Raw genomic sequence first — 18,096 nt, 5'->3', positions numbered from 1 at the left:
CCGCACGACCGCCCGACCGCCCGCCCGGACCGGTCCAGACCGTAATGCTGCGGGCGGGTGGGGTGGGGGTTAGTTTAGGTTTCTGCTAACGCTCGGCTGTGCAGAACAGCACGTCTGTGGAAGTGAACGGCTTTAAACGCCTCCGTCTGAGACGAGGGGCATTAGCCCGGGTGTCGTCCTGTACCACCGGATCGGTCGGTTTTCGCGCTGTCGTTATTCGCAAACGCGCGTGTAGCTGTAGACCTTCAGTTGCGCCACATCAAGCGCTTTGCATGTCTCTCGCGTATACTTCGCGGATTCTCCAGTCTTGTTTTGACAAGCATGCCTGTTTTCATTTCTCTCTTTCTCTACTTTGTTATTTGTAGAATTATTTTGGTCGTATTTTCATTGAAATCAACTTTGGGACGTAAAACGGACGTCCAGTTGTTTCCGTCGTGCGTGAATTTGCACACCCCTTAAACAGCCGCATGTTAATGAAGTGATTAGAGTTTATTTATAACGGTCTTGCGCGTATTGAAATGCAGTCTGTTTCAGTGAAAGTATGCAGTCTGCACACAGAAACGTGCCTAACTATGCATCGTGGCTTGCATTTCAGTGGCTCCAGTGCTGGGGATAGTGGGAATAGAAGCAGATGTGTCTCAGCATGACACGTGACTAAAGGTTATTTTATTATGCCCTGCTGGTTGTATCATATATATATACACACACACACACACACACACACACACACACACACACACACACACACCCACACACCCACACACACACACACAGACACACGTGCATGTTATTCATGTTATTCTCACACACACACACACACACACACACACACACACACACACACACACACACACACGTGCATGTTATTCAGAATTCGCAGGTCTGATCATGATGCAGATACGTTGATACTGGCTCACGGCTGTTATCGTGTGCTCCAGCTCCTGCTGAAACTGCTTCAGGCTGTGCAAAGGCGAGAAGGACAGATATTAATAGAGAAGTCGGATAGCTCTGGCATGGCATGTGTGCTAACTTAAACACGTGTCTTGTTTAGGACGTTGCCCGAGTGGTGTGCAAAGCGTATACCTGCAGAAATCAGCGGGACCTCGATGTTCTTCACTGTACGGTTGGACACAGAAACTAGCAGCTATGGTCTACTAAGGAATTAAAAATGTAGTCTGGTGTAAATAGTCATTAAACGAGCACATATATGGGCAGCTGTTGCTCACTGCAGTGATAGTTTCTTTATTTGCGGTTTGAAAGAGATTGTCTGTTGTTATGCATAAAGTGTGACTTATTTGGGCCATTGCCATTCCACTAAAGGGGATTAAACGCATCAAGAACAATATCTCACTGTCTAAAACGAGCAGACAGCAAACCATGTGCAATCGCCCCGACCCTCTGAGTTGCGTTCAATTCAAGAAGCAGGTTTGAGAAGTTTGTCTTTCAGAAGTTTGCATCCTCTGTTATATTTTCTTGTATGTATGCAAATCTTTTCTGTAGCTGCTGAAACTACAGTGTCTTCCCTAATGACTGAGTACGAACCAAGAAGGCTACTTAAAAGAGATCTCTTTGGGCTTGTATGAGGTTATGACCAGAACGTAATGCTGACTGAACGGCGAGGACAAACTGTTTTTGTGTTTATAATTCAGTACAGTGTTTCTGGAGCTATAACCCAAATACAGAAGTTAGAGATGTTCTCAACAGCAGTGCTCTGGCACACTCAGTTGGAAGTCAGAAAGCCATTTGCCATCAAATCTGCTAAGTCTATAAAGGCAATACTGATATGGCATGAAGTGACCCTTTAAAAAAGAATCAAGTGTATTGGTCAAAACCACAAGACTCTCTTTGCAGAATAAGACATGGTGTATGGTCCAAGCAAAATCAACAAGATTTCTGCTTTATGGATTTTGAAAAATGTTTTGTATTGTGGCAAGAGTTTTGCACATTTGGGCCAGTCGGTGAATCCACTGAATTAGTGTACTATGACTTAATTAATTCATTATATGGGATGAAGACTTATTCATTTGAGTTGTATAGGTTTTGAGTGTATTGATTATTCACTTTAAAAAAACAACTGAATTTGTTGTTTTACAACATCACAAGTTGGGGGGGGGGGGGGCCCAACTTTGCCCCTGGTAATGTCCTACCCTGCATCTTACCTGATAGCCAGGTGCTACACTGGACCCTAATTAACTGGATTAGGTGTCTTAGATTAGAGTTTTGAATAAACTTTGATGGGCAGTAAATTTCTGTGACCAGAGCATTCATGAGGGTTGTATTCATTGTCTTATCTGTGGTCACATAGTTAGCGATTCTCAGTCATTTTTGCATTGTGAGGTCTTGCACTTTGGCACTTTATGGTCCTACATAACCAGCTGACAAGAGAGAAGTTAGTTTGGTGCGCTGCACACCGGTTTGTGTGCAAAGGCCTGAAATAACCATGCACACACACCCACACACACCTCTGCTTTTTTTCTGTGCTGTTGCCTTTATACTTGCAAGTGAAGAAATTCCTCAGTCCTATCTGCTTATTTTGAGCGAATGGCCCCTCCGGGCAAACCCTTTCGCGGTGACCGCTTTAAGGGTCCTCCAAATGTTTTTTTGCATTTTTCCGAACATGAAAGTTGTCCGAACCAAACTGGGAATCCCTGAGTGACTTTCCAGCTCTGCAGAAGAAATGGTTTTATTTCACAGTGCCTGTCCCAAGAGCTGGCTGCCTAGCCCCAGCCTGTCCTCATTTAGACATTGTCACCTTGGTTTCACATTTGGACGACATGCTAAAAGGTGTGCTTTTAACATATAATCAACTAAATTGTTTTTTTAAACATGGGAGATGACTTGCTAAGAAAGTAGAATAATGGTATTTTCTAACTAATTAATCATTGAATATCGAGTAATTTTGCTTGCCGTTATGTTGGGGATCAGGACCAGGCCTTCTGCTCGTGCTCTGTGCTGCCGGGATGGGCTCCAGCTCCTGCCAACCTGAGCCGGATTAAGTGGTTTAGGAGATGGATCGATGCTGGCTTGGAAATGTTGCGGTGCCCGGGCGAACGGCTCTCCATCAGCGTGAAAGTAACTAGGTCTCTGATCAGTAGCAAAGTTGGATCATTGGAGCAGAGAAGTTCATGTCTCAGATAAGCGGGAGCCATGACCGTCTTGCCCCGCTCAGGGCCACATTCACACCTAACACCAACAAACACAGTCCTGTGTGTGATGGCTAAAAAGGTTCTAGAATGATCAACACCATTCTTACTGGCTTATGCATTTTTATAACATTCTGTAGCCACTTTAACGTTAATATGTTGATGTTCACTGGACAATGAATGCTGGTGTTGGTTCAGGTATTGGGTTCACCTGGTGACCTGTACTGTACAAACCACAGTGTTATCAGTGGCCTCCTCATGGACAATACCAAGGCGAAGACATTTGTGTACTACTTCTTCAGCACTTAGCTATAGTTGGATCATGTGCTGGAGTGTGTTCCTTCAGCTGTTAGTGCTGGGCCAATTAGCCCGTATTCAGGGTTTGATGAAGTGAGGCCGTGTGGATTTGAAAGGAACTCCCTCAGATGGATTTGGCTTTGTCTTCGCCAATTCCTAGGATTTGCAGAAAGATGTTTCTCAGGGTTGCCTGATTAATTAAAGAGAAAAATGGAATATGCTGCAAATGACCACTGCCTCCCCAAACCCCCTGACCACAATCAGTGATTGCCATAATGGATATTTGAATGGTTTGGCTGATTGACCATTTAAATATTTTGAAATTGAAATATGGGAAGCACATTGCTTTAGTGGAGAATTCACCTCATCAGAGACCACATCATTCCGACTCTTTACTCTTTGATGCATCTGGGTGTTCTCTTGCTGCTTTTTCTGTCTGATTAGCTGGAATTTCTTCCCTTAACAGCCTTGCATTGTCACCCTGAGCTGACAAGCTCACAGCACCTGTCCTCCTCTATCTCTGTCTATTCCGCTGCTATGGCTCACAGCAAAACAATCGTCCCCTTAATTCAAAGCCAGTTGTTGAATTTGGTAATCACTGGTAGTTAACTGAGCATCTAATGTAACTAGTTGGCCACTTTGTTATCAAACTCCAAAGTAAAAAATGAATTGGAGAATCTAGTATCCTGAGCTCAAGGGCAAATCTTTACATTTTATTGATTTAAAGTAATCTGACCAACCCATTATCCAATTTCAACAAAGGCAGCATAAAGACATTGCCTAACAACATAACTGATTTTTAAAGATATACTTAAAAAAAAAAGATATTCATTTATTCTGAAATTGATGCCTGCAACATGTCAAAAATGTTTGGCCAGGACAGTTTAGTACTAATAACAATGAGGCATGTTATAATCTCAAGGTGAAAAATATGATGTTAAGGCTGAGGACCCCCAGAGCAAGGATGGCTCAAGACTGACAATATTCCAGAACATTAAGAACAGTGTTCCCAAAGACAGATTTGTAGGATTTGGGGCATTTTGCCCTCTACAGTACACAATATAATTCCAAGATTTGAAGGATCTGGTTAGATCTTAGTGTGTAAAGGCCAAGGCCAAAAAGCCACTTGTCAACATGTGTCAAATCCCTCAGGCGTAACTGCGTGAAATATCACCGTGCATCTTTAATGGATGTCATGGCATGGGCTCAGGGACACTCCAGTCAACATCATTTGCTGCTGCAGCCACAGATGTAAGTTAAGACGTTATTATGCAAAGGAGCTGTACATCACACTGTACAGAAGGAGCAGTCATCACACTGTACAGAAGGAGCTGTACATCACACTGTACAGAAGGAGCAGTACATCACACTGTACAGAAGGAGCTGTACATCACACTGTACAGAAGGAGCTGTACATCACACTGTACAGAAGGAGCAGTACATCACACTACAGAAGGAGCTATACATCACACTGTACAGAAGGAGCTGTACATCACACTGTACAGAAGGAGCAGTACATCACACTGTACAGAAGGAGCAGTACATCACACTGTACAGAAGGAGCAGTGCATCACACTGTACAGAAGGAGCAGTGCATCACACTGTACAGAAGGAGCTGTACATCACACTGTACAGAAGGAGCTGTACATCACACTACAGAAGGAGCTATACATCACACTGTACAGAAGGAGCAGTACATCACACTGTACAGAAGGAGCTGTACATCACACTGTACAGAAGGAGCTGTACATCACACTGTACAGAAGGAGCAGTGCATCACACTGTACAGAAGGAGCTGTACATCATACTGTACAGAAGGAGCAGTGCATCACACTACAGAAGGAGCTGTACATCACACTGTACAGAAGGAGCTATACATCACACTGTACAGAAGGAGCTGTACATCACACTGTACAGAAGGAGCAGTACATCACACTGTACAGAAGGAGCTGTACATCACACTGTACAGAAGGAGCAGTACATCACACTGTACAGAAGGAGCAGTGCATCACACTGTACAGAAGGAGCTGTACATCACACTGTACAGAAGGAGCAGTACATCACACTGTACAGAAGGAGCTGTACATCACACTGTACAGAAGGAGCTATACATCACACTGTACAGAAGGAGCTGTACATCACACTGTACAGAAGGAGCAGTACATCACACTGTACAGAAGGAGCTGTACATCACACTGTACAGAAGGAGCAGTACATCACACTGTACAGAAGGAGCTGTACATCACACTGTACAGAAGGAGCAGTACATCACACTGTACAGAAGGAGCTGTACATCACACTGTACAGAAGGAGCAGTACATCACACTACAGAAGGAGCTATACATCACACTGTACAGAAGGAGCTGTACATCACACTGTACAGAAGGAGCAGTACATCACACTGTACAGAAGGAGCTGTACATCACACTGTACAGAAGGAGCTGTACATCACACTGTACAGAAGGAGCAGTACATCACACTGTACAGAAGGAGCAGTACATCACACTGTACAGAAGGAGCAGTGCATCACACTGTACAGAAGGAGCTGTACATCACACTGTACAGAAGGAGCAGTGCATCACACTGTACAGAAGGAGCAGTGCATCACACTGTACAGAAGGAGCTGTACATAGTCTGTGGACTTCACATGATCACATCTCTCAGGCAGGGCCATCTCACACACACACACCCACACACACACACACACACACACACACACAGTGGTCAATGAGATGCTGAACAGAAGATATTTACAATGTAGGGAGCACCCTGCATGTAAATATCTTCTGTTCAGCATCTCATTGACCACTGTGTGTGTGTGTGTGTGTGTGTGTGTGTGTGTGTGTGTGTGTGTGTGTGTTTTTGCGTGCACGCGCATGCGTGTATTTGTGAGTGGCTGTTTGTGTGTGTTGGTGTTAGTCTTCAATAAACACCATTCACCTTAATAGTTCAGTAGGAGAGCTCAGTGTGTAATTTCCTGTGCTATGCCACAGTGGCAGGGCGGCTTGGTGGCATGGCAGCGTGGTTGCCATATCTCTAATAACACAGCAAGTCCCAGTCTTCTGGGACTGCTTTTGCAGTGATAAAAAGCACTTTTAAGAACCCCTGTGTGACTGAATGTTGAGAAACTTTACCCAATTATGTGGCTCACAAAGGAATGACCTTTTCACGAATTTTAGGAAATATAATGAATTTTTGGTCAATGTTTCTCCAGTTGTCAGATTCAGGCTTTGAGATGAAGTAAGGCTAATTATAGACTGGTTTAATTTTCATGTTGGTTGTTGCTGTTGGCGTGGCAACGTTAACTTATCACTTTAGTCCATTCTTTCTAATATATATTTTTAAAATTTATGTGTATGCATATATTGTGTTTTTCATCTCTTTACGGTGTCATTTACCTTGCAACAGCTGCTGTAGTACAGAGGAAGACGGAGCGTCACGGAGCTTGTGGGCTACATCTGACCCCTTTGATAATGAGAGATAAATATGAACAGATGCGTCAGGCAGGCACCTTCACAGGGCCGAACGCCTGGATTCACACTGCGCCGTTAAAGCAGCTTATTACTGCAGCGCACGCCGCAGTCTGTGCTCATTAGGAGCTGCCCACATTACACGCTGCTCTCCGTAGATGCTGATGCTTTTAAAGATGTTCTGTAGCTTGACCGAGCTTCAGTCAGACTCCCTTTCACACATTGTGCCTGTCATCCTTCAGCCTGTATGTTAAAGCTGTCTCCGGATTCAGGCTCTCCCGACAGCTTCTGCTGTTTCCATGCGATACGATGCCAGTAAAATACACAGAGAAGAGCCATACGTACACGGGACGTACAGGGGACATACACGGGACGGCGTTTGTATATGACACGAGACCAAACTGGGCGTTGCATCCAGCTGGAAACACTTATTCTTTTCGGTGAGATGTAAAATCAGCAGGGAGATTAATATCTCAAGGAGTTGCTGATATTTTTTGGGTTTGCCAGCTGAGCTGGTTCCAGTAAAATGCGGCATGCCCAGTTCAAGCTCGGCCTGTAAATGTTAACGACTTCCAAACTGCGTAGATAGAATCTCAGGTCTAATTAGGGATTTTGCTGTTTCATCAAAAAGTAAAAATCTATGGCTCGCAACAGCTAACAAAACAGCTAACACCTTCCACAACCTGCGATTATAATCTAAAAAGACATCAAGGCACTGCAGAGGTTTTGTCTACAGTAAGATGATCTCCTCGACACACCCACGGATATACTCGGAATGCTCGAGAGTTTGCAACAAGAGTAAGATCATAGTGAACCTGAGTAGTATGGAAAGGGAAAACCATGAGGAAATGTTAGGTGTTTTAATGTTGCAGAGTTTACTGTTGTAGAATGGTTTGTTATAGCTGGCAGGCAGAATGAACTCCATAACTGAAATACGCTCAGATCAGCTGGGCTTAGCCCAAAGTCACTGGGCTCATGACGTCCCATTCCCATGCACTCGGTACCTACGGTTTTTGGGCCTGCTCCTTGTTTCCTCGGGCTTGCTTTTATTAGATCCTACTGTAGCTCAGCCATTTGGAGGTGAGCACACAGTGTTTACCTGCATATGTTATACTTCAATGCATACATTCTGAAGTAAAGTGAACCATTAATCTTTAAAGATTCAAAGAGACAGGCTTTCGTAAACTATTCGGCCTCAGATTTACTGTAATCCTGTTTGCCTGTTCGCTTTTCCTAGAACGCATATTCATAGATAGACATGAGCAACTGCCTTGGCGACAGCCAAAACAGGAGGTTGTTGGTGTTTCAAAAACCAGGACAGAGGACAACAACTATTCAGACTCTAAATGTCAGACCTTCGGTGACCTACTCTTGATATTTCCATTCAGAAGTTACATTCCGTGAAACTGTGTGAGAATCTGTGCTCAGCGTCTTCTTTGAGTCCACAGCCTCTAAATGAGGATTGATTTAAAACGCACATTCAGAAAAGCAGAAATCAGAAAACCCACCAGGCCCGTACTTGCTGGCAGCTCTGAAGAGGATCTAATTTTAAGCGGAGTTGAGATTCGGTGTCACTGCACATCAGTGGTTTAATCGTGTGAAGTCTTATCTGGTTCAGATCTGCTGAGGGCCTAACTCATGACAGAGAAACCTCTACATCTGCTTGTCTATCTTGAAGGTTCACAGTGATACATCATTTGGCCAATAAAATCGCTCAGTATTAAGTTTACACAGATTTATCGGCCGTTGGCAGCAATCCCACTAATAAAGCACTCAATGTAGAATGTAGCACTGAGAATGTATTTCTAAATGCTAAGAAAACCCCAGTTAGCAGCGTGATATTACTTTGAACAACTAAATGACGTGTGTGGCACAGTAACACTAGTAGCGCACTACACGCACTACATGAATGCAGGCCTAAGTATGGATGTGAACATATGGAAGCCAGATCTCAAGGCTGCAGCTGTCTTAGCTGTCTCAGCATAATTTATTTATATGTGGCTCGTTTTATGGTTCGTGTATATATTGTTTATATATTATATTTAAATTACTACCCAAGTTCTTTTTTTTTTTTTTTTTAGCTGAGTACATCTGACATTTGAGAACCGTCAGTCATATTTGACACTCAGTGACTATATCAGTCAGTATAGCACTAAGTCTAATTGTTAATTTTGAACATATAGCATTACATCAACTGATATTTTTGGTTCATCAGAATATGTATAAACTATTTTAATCTATCTATCTATCTATCTGTCTGTCTGTCTGTCTATCTATCTATCTATCTATCTATCTATCTATCTGTCTGTCTGTCTGTCTGTCTGTCTGTCTATCTGTCCATCTGTCTGTCCGTCGGTTTCTCTCTCTCTCTGCTGGTCTGATGTTGAGTTTTGGCTGATAGGGTGGAGGGAGGCCTGGCTGTGTTCTGCCCCACCCTGCGCACTGACTAAGTCTATGTTCATTGTCCTATTGATTGATTTGCTGTAGCCACGCCCCCCCCCCCCCCCACTCTCCTGCACTTTGCTGTGAATGTTGTTCAGCCGTACTGTCACCATTATTGTTTCTCTCTTTCTATCCTTCATTCTCTGTCTCTCTCTCTTTATTTTCATCTCTTCCCCTTGGACTCAGTATTCAGTACCCCTGTCTCTGCCGAGCCCACCCCCCTCTTCTTATTTTTCATTCTTTTTTTTTTCAATTAAATAAAATTAATGAAACGCATATTAATAGATGTTCAGCATGGTCAGTGTCTGTAGTGGCCTATAATAAACTCATTAAGAATATATAATAAAAATAATGACAATGACATAAAATATCTAATGTCAGTATTTAAAATAAAATAATCACAATGACAATATCATATCAATATCATATCAATGGATATTTCTTATTCTTATTACTTCTTATTGATAAGATTCACTGTGTCAACTCCTTCCCAAATCTAACATATTAAAAATGTTCAAGCAAAATGTCTCTTTTTTATTTATATTTTGGGCACTACAGGTGAAACCGTGTTTGATGTTATAGTTCTATTAGACCGTAGTGCTCACATAGTGCTCACACTCCTCCTGACTGCCAACTTTTGTTTTATACTTTTCTCTCTAGTCTTACTTACTGATTGTTTGTTTTGTATATTGTATATGTCTGTCTCTCTCTCTCTCTCTCTCTCTCTCTCGCTCTCTCTCTCTCTCTCTCTTCCCCATGTCATAACACAATACTTCTCCACTCTTGCCTCCTCAGATGTGGCAAGAGCGATTGAGCTCCTGGAGAAGTTACAGGAGTCTGGTGATGTTCCTGGTCACAAGCTTCAGTCTCTGAAGAAGGTTCTGCAGAGTGAGTTCTGCACCGCCATTAGGGAGGTTAGTACCTGATAACCTGAGAACCTGTGTACCTGACAATCTGTGTACCTGATAACCTGAGTACCTGAGTACCTGTGTACCTGAGAACCTGTGTACCTGACAATCTGTGTACCTGAGAACCTGAGTACCTGAGTACCTGACAACCTGTGTACCTGACAACCTGTGTACCTGACAACCTGAGGACCTGAGTACCTGAGGACCTGTGTACCTGAGAACCTGAGTACCTGAGAACCTGTGTACCTGAGAACCTGTGTACCTGACAACCTGAGTACCTGATAACCTGAGTACCTGATAACCTGAGTACCTGAGTACCTGACAACCTGAGTACCTGAGAACCTGTGTACCTGAGAACCTGTGTACCTGATAACCTGAGTACCTGAGAACCTGAGTACCTGTGTACCCTCTACTTAAGCCACAATTTAAAGCCAAATCAAACTTCCTCAAATTATTAACGTCAAACTCTATATTCTTTTATCATGATCCATGAATGAATATCTGCAGTTATTATATGTCTATAGACCATCTCAAAGACCTTTCCCTGTTAAAAACATAGTTACTTTTATTTTATTGTCATCATACAAGTACTTTAAAGTTGATCTTACTTGTGTGTCCAGAATTAGACAATAATATTAAAATTAAATGTTATATAATTGCTAAAACAAAGTTTGAGTGGTTTTTGTGAAATTGATAATGAATAGTCTCTGAAGGAGGTCTGTGGTTAAGTGCATAAATGCAGACTGCCTCACCTCTGCGTACAAGGCTGCGTTTGGAGTCTTTGGCAGCACCTCAAGATCTTAAACCATCTATGGGAAACTGATCTATATGAAAGTGATGCACTGTTAAGAGCTTTTAAACTCAATTCCACAGCCTGTCAGAACAATGCTTCTCGAACAGGTGTAATATGCTATATCTTTCTGGTGTGTATTAAAGTTCTGGATGCTGCTTTTCAACTGAGCTCTAATCTGCTTATTACACAGAACTGTCCTCCAAATAACTGGGCAGCATTGCGGTGCGCGTCTCGGCGGAATGCCCGGATAATAACGGTCCTAAATCTCACTGGAACGCCCGGATAATAACGGTCCTAAATCCGCCTTTTTACGACGACTGTATGAAGCCACATTTCTCCTCTGACCTGTCAACTTTCCAGGAGCCCTGCAGGGCGTTATAGCAATGTCTAGGAAAGGTTTCTGCTCCATTCAGGCTTGGGCTACACCTGAGCCAGGTTGCCTTGGCTGTAGAGCGCCGGTGTTCCCGGTTTTGATATGTAAAGAGCGGTCGCCGATGGACCGGCCACGTCTCTCTGACGTCCAGACCGGGATCCTCAGCTCTCTGTACCTTCCACACTGTAGCCATCATGCACTAGGGCAGATGGCTGGCTCTGCCCCTGCTGTGTGCAGAATGCAGGCCAAAAAGGGGAAACAGATGCCTATAAATGTAGTGCCTGTTGCAGGGATTGTTGCCTGTTCACACCACAGCTGTGTGCCACGTCAATGGAGCTCTAATAGTGGAGTTGCTGTTTAGCTGAGAAACAAAAGAAGGCCCTCTGTGACGTTCTCTTATTGTTTCACTAGCAGGGCATGAGAACACAAGTGTAAGATGGTCACACTTTTCCCATCTGGAGCTCGGCTGTTGTTGTCTGGCAGCAAAACCTTTTGTACCTGAGTGTTTCATGTGTTGTATGACTTTAATTCAAACCCTTTTGTGCACGCATGCGTTCCTTCTGTCCGAGCTCAATGGAGTGTGTGAGAATGTGTCGTTTACGCAACGACAACACGTGTCCTCTCTTCAGTAAGGCAGCGATGTCTGTAAGTGGATCAAAGACCCCACAAGTCCACTGCTTCACCACAGACAAGAGGACCACCCACACAGTGTGTACAATTACAAATGCAAATGTGGGCAGGAGAACAGGGTTATTATGGACACAGAGCTTAGTCAGTCATGCCTGTGTCTCTGCTGCAGGGCGTGAGTGGGGAGGCACACTGGATAAGAGCTGTGTGTGTGTGTGTGTGTGTGTGTGTGTGTGTGTGTGTGTGTGTGTGTGTGTGTGTGTGTGTAAAATAGCCTGATTGTGCCATGCTCTATACATGAAGTAGTAATGCTGCCTTAGCTAACAGTCAGTACCAGAGAGTGTAAGAAAGAGGCAGAAAGAGAACACACAGAGATATTGTCCACACACACACACACACACACACACACACACAGATATTGTCCACACACACACACACACACACACACACACACACACACACACACACACACACACACACACACACAGAGTCGCTCTCGCTCTCTCTCTCTCTCTCACTGCCCTAGGAGACAGACCACAACAATAACACCAGACATATCACTCATTTTCCCCACTGTGAGATGGAGTAGTCTAGCTATCTCAGTGTGTGTGTGTGTGTGTGTGTGTGTGTGTGTGTGTGTGTTAGTGTGTGTATTTGTTTGCTTGTCTATTCTCAAAGGAAAAGTTGCAAGGAAGCCTTTTGCAATTTTCTTGACAACATAATGACAAAGACTCCCAATGCAGAAATATCGTGTTGGGGGGGTGGTAAGACCAGAATGGGCCCAAAGGCCAGGCTAGCATCATTGGTAAAGCACAGTTACAGCAGTGGCTCACTAACAACCACCAATGGCATTTTACTCTTAATACCAAGCTCACCGGCAGTACCACACCATACACTAAAAATGAACTCAGAACATCTTCCATGCATCACCACTCCAAGCACTGACATCTTCTAGATTGGAGGTTCCTGTAGCAGTCCTCAGGGATATCTGGCTTCTCAAGCTCCCCTTAGTGAAGGGCTGCACTGCTGTTGATTACTAGGGCAATGAATCTCATGACCTGTGATAGAACAAAACGTCAAGTGTTCCTTTATGTCCTGTGCCATGTGCATAGTGGAATGCTGAGCTGAATACAGACTACAGCCAGTCTCAGTCTGTACACACTACAGCCAGTCTTAGTCTGTATAGACTGTAGCCAGTCCCAGTCTACAGCCAGTCTCAGGATCCGACTGCTACACACACACACACACAAAAAGAAATGAAGCTACAGGGGTCTTGGATGCTCATAGACTCTGGACTAACACCAGAAGGCAAGGGTACTGGCAGATGAAACTGAACCTGTCCCTCCAGAACAGGGTTGTCTTGCCGGCCCCCTCGGCAGAGACGAGTGTTCCATCGGCAGTGTTCCAGGCCACGTGGGAAACCATCGCTTACCCTAAAACGACACCAGGACCAGTCTGACAACAGCGCCTTTGAAAGTCAGCCAGTGCTACGGAATAAGAGAAAGCTGGAGAAAGCTGCCTGCGCTGAGACTCAGCTCATACGAAATAGGTGGTAGCTCCAGAAAGAAGGTAAAATTCAGTTCTACCCTGACACAAATAACACTTAAGCTCTCCACTTTCCAGTTAAGACCGTGAGTGGCCTTCTGAGACTCAGCACCCCTCCCAGCTGGTCAGCACGGTTCTTCTCAAATAGGAGATTTTGACGCGCCATACAACCCGCATAACAGTTCGGAGTTGACCGCATCGGTACACGGAGACTCCGTCAGCTGTGAGCAGCATGAAAAACCGGAAGAGGTCTTCTTCATGGAGATCCTGCTGAGGTCCCAAAGACCCCTGGTTATGTCCTCACCTTTATCTGTCTTCTTTCCTGCTCACAGCAGCGTTCAGCTACAGCTTGTTCTACAGCCTGTTTCGTCTCAAGCCAAGCTATGTACGTTTGCAGTCCATGTACGTGTGCAGTGTGCAACCTGCTGCTCCCTCTTCGCCCACTCTGCTATAGTCAAGTCAAGTCCAATTTATTTATACAACGCTTTTTATAACAAGTGGCATCACAAAGCAGCTCTACAAATGTCCGAGTCCAAACCCCCAGTGTGCGAGCCAAGCGTGACAGTGGCGAGGAAAAACTCCCTAGAGCAAGAGGAAGAAACCTTGAGAGGAACCGGGGGCACATCCTACCCTGGCCGACAACAGACACCACAATAGTGACAATATAGCCATGCTGTAGCTTGTATGAGCTGCATTGCTCTCTCTGGGCTCCCGGTATGCATGCCTCTCAGGATTGTATGCATGCCTCTCAGGATTGTAAGCATGCCTCTCAGGATTGTAAGCATGCCTCTCAGGATTATCAACGCGTTTTGCTGCCTAAGCTTTCTGATTCCTTCCAACATGTTCGTTGAGGTTGTCTGTGTCTGCAGAGCCTCATGGGTCTCCACTCCAGAGATTACCAAGCCTGTCCACACATATGCAAGGTGCACACTTATGCACGCTCATGCACACTTATGCACGCTCATGCACACTTATGCAAGGATATGCAAGGTGTACTCACCTACACCACCAGTGTAAAGAACTGTGGATTAACGGTAACATAGAAGGGCACTGATTCAAAAAAAGCAAACAGCTGCCACAGTTCTCTTCTATACCCTTAACAACCCAACGCCACCTTCAATTTTCCCTGGACTGCCATGAGGTAATTGTCAAAGAAGGCAAACGTCTGGATCATGTCACGCTCAGAAGACAGAGACGGAGTCGTTCGCAGGCATAATCCAATAAATAAAGGTAAAGGACAGTCCAAACACAGTTAAAAAACAGGCGTAGGTTGATAACAAGATAGCAGCAAACCCAGGCAGGCAAAGCACAAACAGGACGGGCCAGAGGGCAAACCAGGGACACAGGAAAAAGATCCGAACACACAATAGCAGACAAAATACATGCGAGACCGAGACCAGCTCACAAACGAGATTAAGCAAGCAAGACTTCACAATGTGAAAGCCAGCCAAAGGAGAGTGCCGGTGGCATGAAGAACAGAGTAAACGAGGGAAAGAGAGAGGAAGAGAGGACAGGCAAATAAACAAAAAGGGAAAGAGAAAGGAAAGGGAGAGCACCAGAGAGAGAGAGAAAACACTGAGAAAGTAAGACAGAAAGAAACAAAGACCGAGAAATGAAGATGAGTAGGCAAATATTGCTCGGCAGCAGGTCAGTAGTGACTAACAGAACATGAGGCACTAGGATGTCGGAGAGGGTCACGTACGTCAGCTCCGCTCACTGCAGGTGCTAAACCACACCAGATAGTAGCCACATAAACCAGCAGTGCAGTTATGCATTTTTACTGTGATTATACTCATTATCACAGCATGATTATACTCATTAATCACAATTATCAGAGATTGTAGGTTTCAGGGCAGATTTATAACACATAAACAAGTAACAGCATTGTGTGTTATCGGACTGCTCAAAGAACATTGAGTAGACAGTATTGGGGAGTTCTGTCTTGAATGTGTGCACTGTTTATCTAGCACTTACTAACTGATAGAGAGTTTAAAGTGGTCAGTGTACTAAACCACACCAGATAGTAGCCACATAAACCAGCAGTGCAGTTATGCATTTTTACTGAATGTGTGCACTGTTTATCTAGCACTTACTAACTGATAGAGAGTTTAAAGTGGTCAGTGTACTAAACCACACCAGATAGTAGCCACATAAACCAGCAGTGCAGTTATGCATTTTTATCTCCTTTTTTTAGTCGACTGTTTTATTATTTTTTCATTCACATTCTTTATTGGCTGACAGGTGCCCTCTGAGGTTTAGTTTCCTGCTGTTTACATGTGGGCTTTAGAAAATGAAAGCAAAACAGCTTGACCCTTATTTATATTCATTTATTTCTGAGACACAATTACACATGCGTGCACGCGCGCACACACACACACAGAGTCGCTCTCTCTCTCGCTGACCTAGGAGATTCTACAACACAAACATGGGGCCTAATCATAAACGTTTATAAAGCTTTTAGTACTGGATAAAGATAAAATTTTAAAAAATGAAAAAAGATAAAATTAAAAAATACAGTGGCATTTTAGGCACTTATACTTACAAATATAGTGCCCAATAGCTTTCACGTGTCAAGAAATATTTGGCTTAAATATAATAATGGGCAGCAACATTCAAAATTAGAATATGTGAAATGTGTCAGAAGGTGCGGCGATGATGGGGATGCTTCAGCCAAAATGCTTCTTATCTAAAGAGTTCACAATGCCCTTTCACCAGCTCTGGTTTGGTACTCACTCGTCCTTGTTGCCTCTCCTGATCCCAGACACTCGGCCGGAGTGTCGGAGACGGTGTCGGAGGTGACACGTTGCGGCTCGAACCCTCCCAAACCCCAGCCGATGAGAGACGCTCCAGAGCTCCTTCGGGCGGTCGCACAGCGGTGGCGTAGGAGGAATGACACAGCAGTCAAATATGTCTTAAATGGAGCAGTTGATACGAGATTCCCATACCCCAATTTGAAACGGCCCTTGAGGTTTCCGTAGCTATAACCATACTGGGATGGAAAATGTCACTTATTCCCGGCCTTCTCCAGTACACAAACACCAACATTCTGGGATGAGTAGTTGACTTTGCAACGTTCGGGAAAGGGCCTGACGAGGTCACCAACACAGCACTTGCTTTTGTTGGTGCCGGTCAGGAGACGTTGGGTTCTTGCGTCCTGAACCGCATTGACAGTGTGGGTCTCTCTCTGTCTTCCACCATCAGGTGTACCAGTATATGCATGAGACAATAACCGTCAACGGCTGTCCAGAGTACCAAGCTCGTGCCACAGCAAAGGTAAGAACACCGCTATTCTCAACCCGTCTGCTCTGTTATTAACACCGACTGCAGTTAATATAGACAGCGATGTTGCGATTCCCACCTTTTACAGGAGTCGAATAAAAGAAAGACATAACAGAATGTGGATACGAAGGATTACACGTTTTCTCCCCGATACTGTAAAGCGTCGAAACAGATTCGACAAGATTCAGCAGCAATTATCCAAACACGAGGCGCTGCCTCTATAGAACGTCTCTTTCACATTTTGCCTTGGGAGATGTGCGCACTTGTGAGAGGGATAAAGAGGGAGAAAGATGACGTGTAGGAAGGAGAAGTGGGCTGAGCACAGGAGAGCTCTGCGTATGAGCCAGAACCTCAACATCGCGTGTCCATCAGACGGACGGGCTTCCGAGCGGTGCGGTCGAAAAGTATTTGCTCATCACCTGGTGACTGTGAGTTCGGTTCCTGATGATGCCACAGCCATCTGTGGCCAAGATACCGAGAGAGCAAAACTGGCTACGCTCTCAGTGTGGCGTAGAGACTCTCCGTGTCTCCCCGTCAATCGCAGTGACACTGGCCAATCATGCGCCAGAAGAGGTGGAGAGTGCTGTCTTCCAAGTGTGTAATACCGCCCCCCTGACGTTACAGGCTGCCTCTTGAATAGATGGTGTTTGGCTGCATGTGCATGTGCCAGCCTCTGGCATTCCCTGGTTGGCAGCTGGGTCAGGATAGGGAAGAACTATCTGATGGTGGGAACTGGTTCCTCCATCTATAGGGAAAAGAAAAAAGTTTACAAAGAAAGAGAGGGACATGTAAATGCCGGAAGGTGCACTATGCCAGATTACGGACTAGTGCTGTTGTCCAAGGATACCCCCCCCAAACACACTCTCTGATAGCTTCACTGAGAGATGGAAAAGATATTCACTGAGGTTGTGTCTCTGAACTCAGTAAGCAGCTAAGCCAGCGTTCACTTTGTAATAACCTACTAATAATCCGGAGACAAGGGAAATGAGCTAACAGACTCTGGAATTTTCAGTGGAAGTCTAAATGAAGTCTAAATAAACATTATTCATTTCAAGTGATATGTACACTGGTCCTAATATTCTAGACAATGACTTGCTCTGCATAACTACTAATATCCAGGGTTTAGATGTGTACGTATTTTTGGTAGTTTGGAGGTGTGTGAGGATTCATCGTCTTGTCTGTTTTATGATAACAGGATAATTCATTTATGCTGTGCATG

At 44.4% G+C, this 18,096-nt stretch overlaps 1 protein-coding gene across 1 annotated transcript in view; it reads left to right on the top strand.

Moving 5' to 3' along the window:
• Window positions 1–18,096, top strand: part of lin7a (lin-7 homolog A (C. elegans)) — a 29,955-nt gene that overhangs the window by 325 nt on the left and 11,534 nt on the right. Inside the window, exons 2-3 of the mRNA XM_035528517.1 lie at window positions 10,148–10,266; window positions 16,800–16,871. Coding sequence (XP_035384410.1) covers window positions 10,148–10,266; window positions 16,800–16,871 — 191 coding nt within the window. The remainder of the gene's footprint in view (window positions 1–10,147; window positions 10,267–16,799; window positions 16,872–18,096) is intronic.

This window comes from Electrophorus electricus, chromosome 7 (assembly GCF_013358815.1).
Source record: "Electrophorus electricus isolate fEleEle1 chromosome 7, fEleEle1.pri, whole genome shotgun sequence".
NCBI classification, from domain to species: domain Eukaryota; kingdom Metazoa; phylum Chordata; class Actinopteri; order Gymnotiformes; family Gymnotidae; genus Electrophorus; species Electrophorus electricus.
The sequence above is the reverse complement of the archived record's forward strand: the minus strand, read 5'-3'. Positions and strand labels throughout refer to the sequence as shown.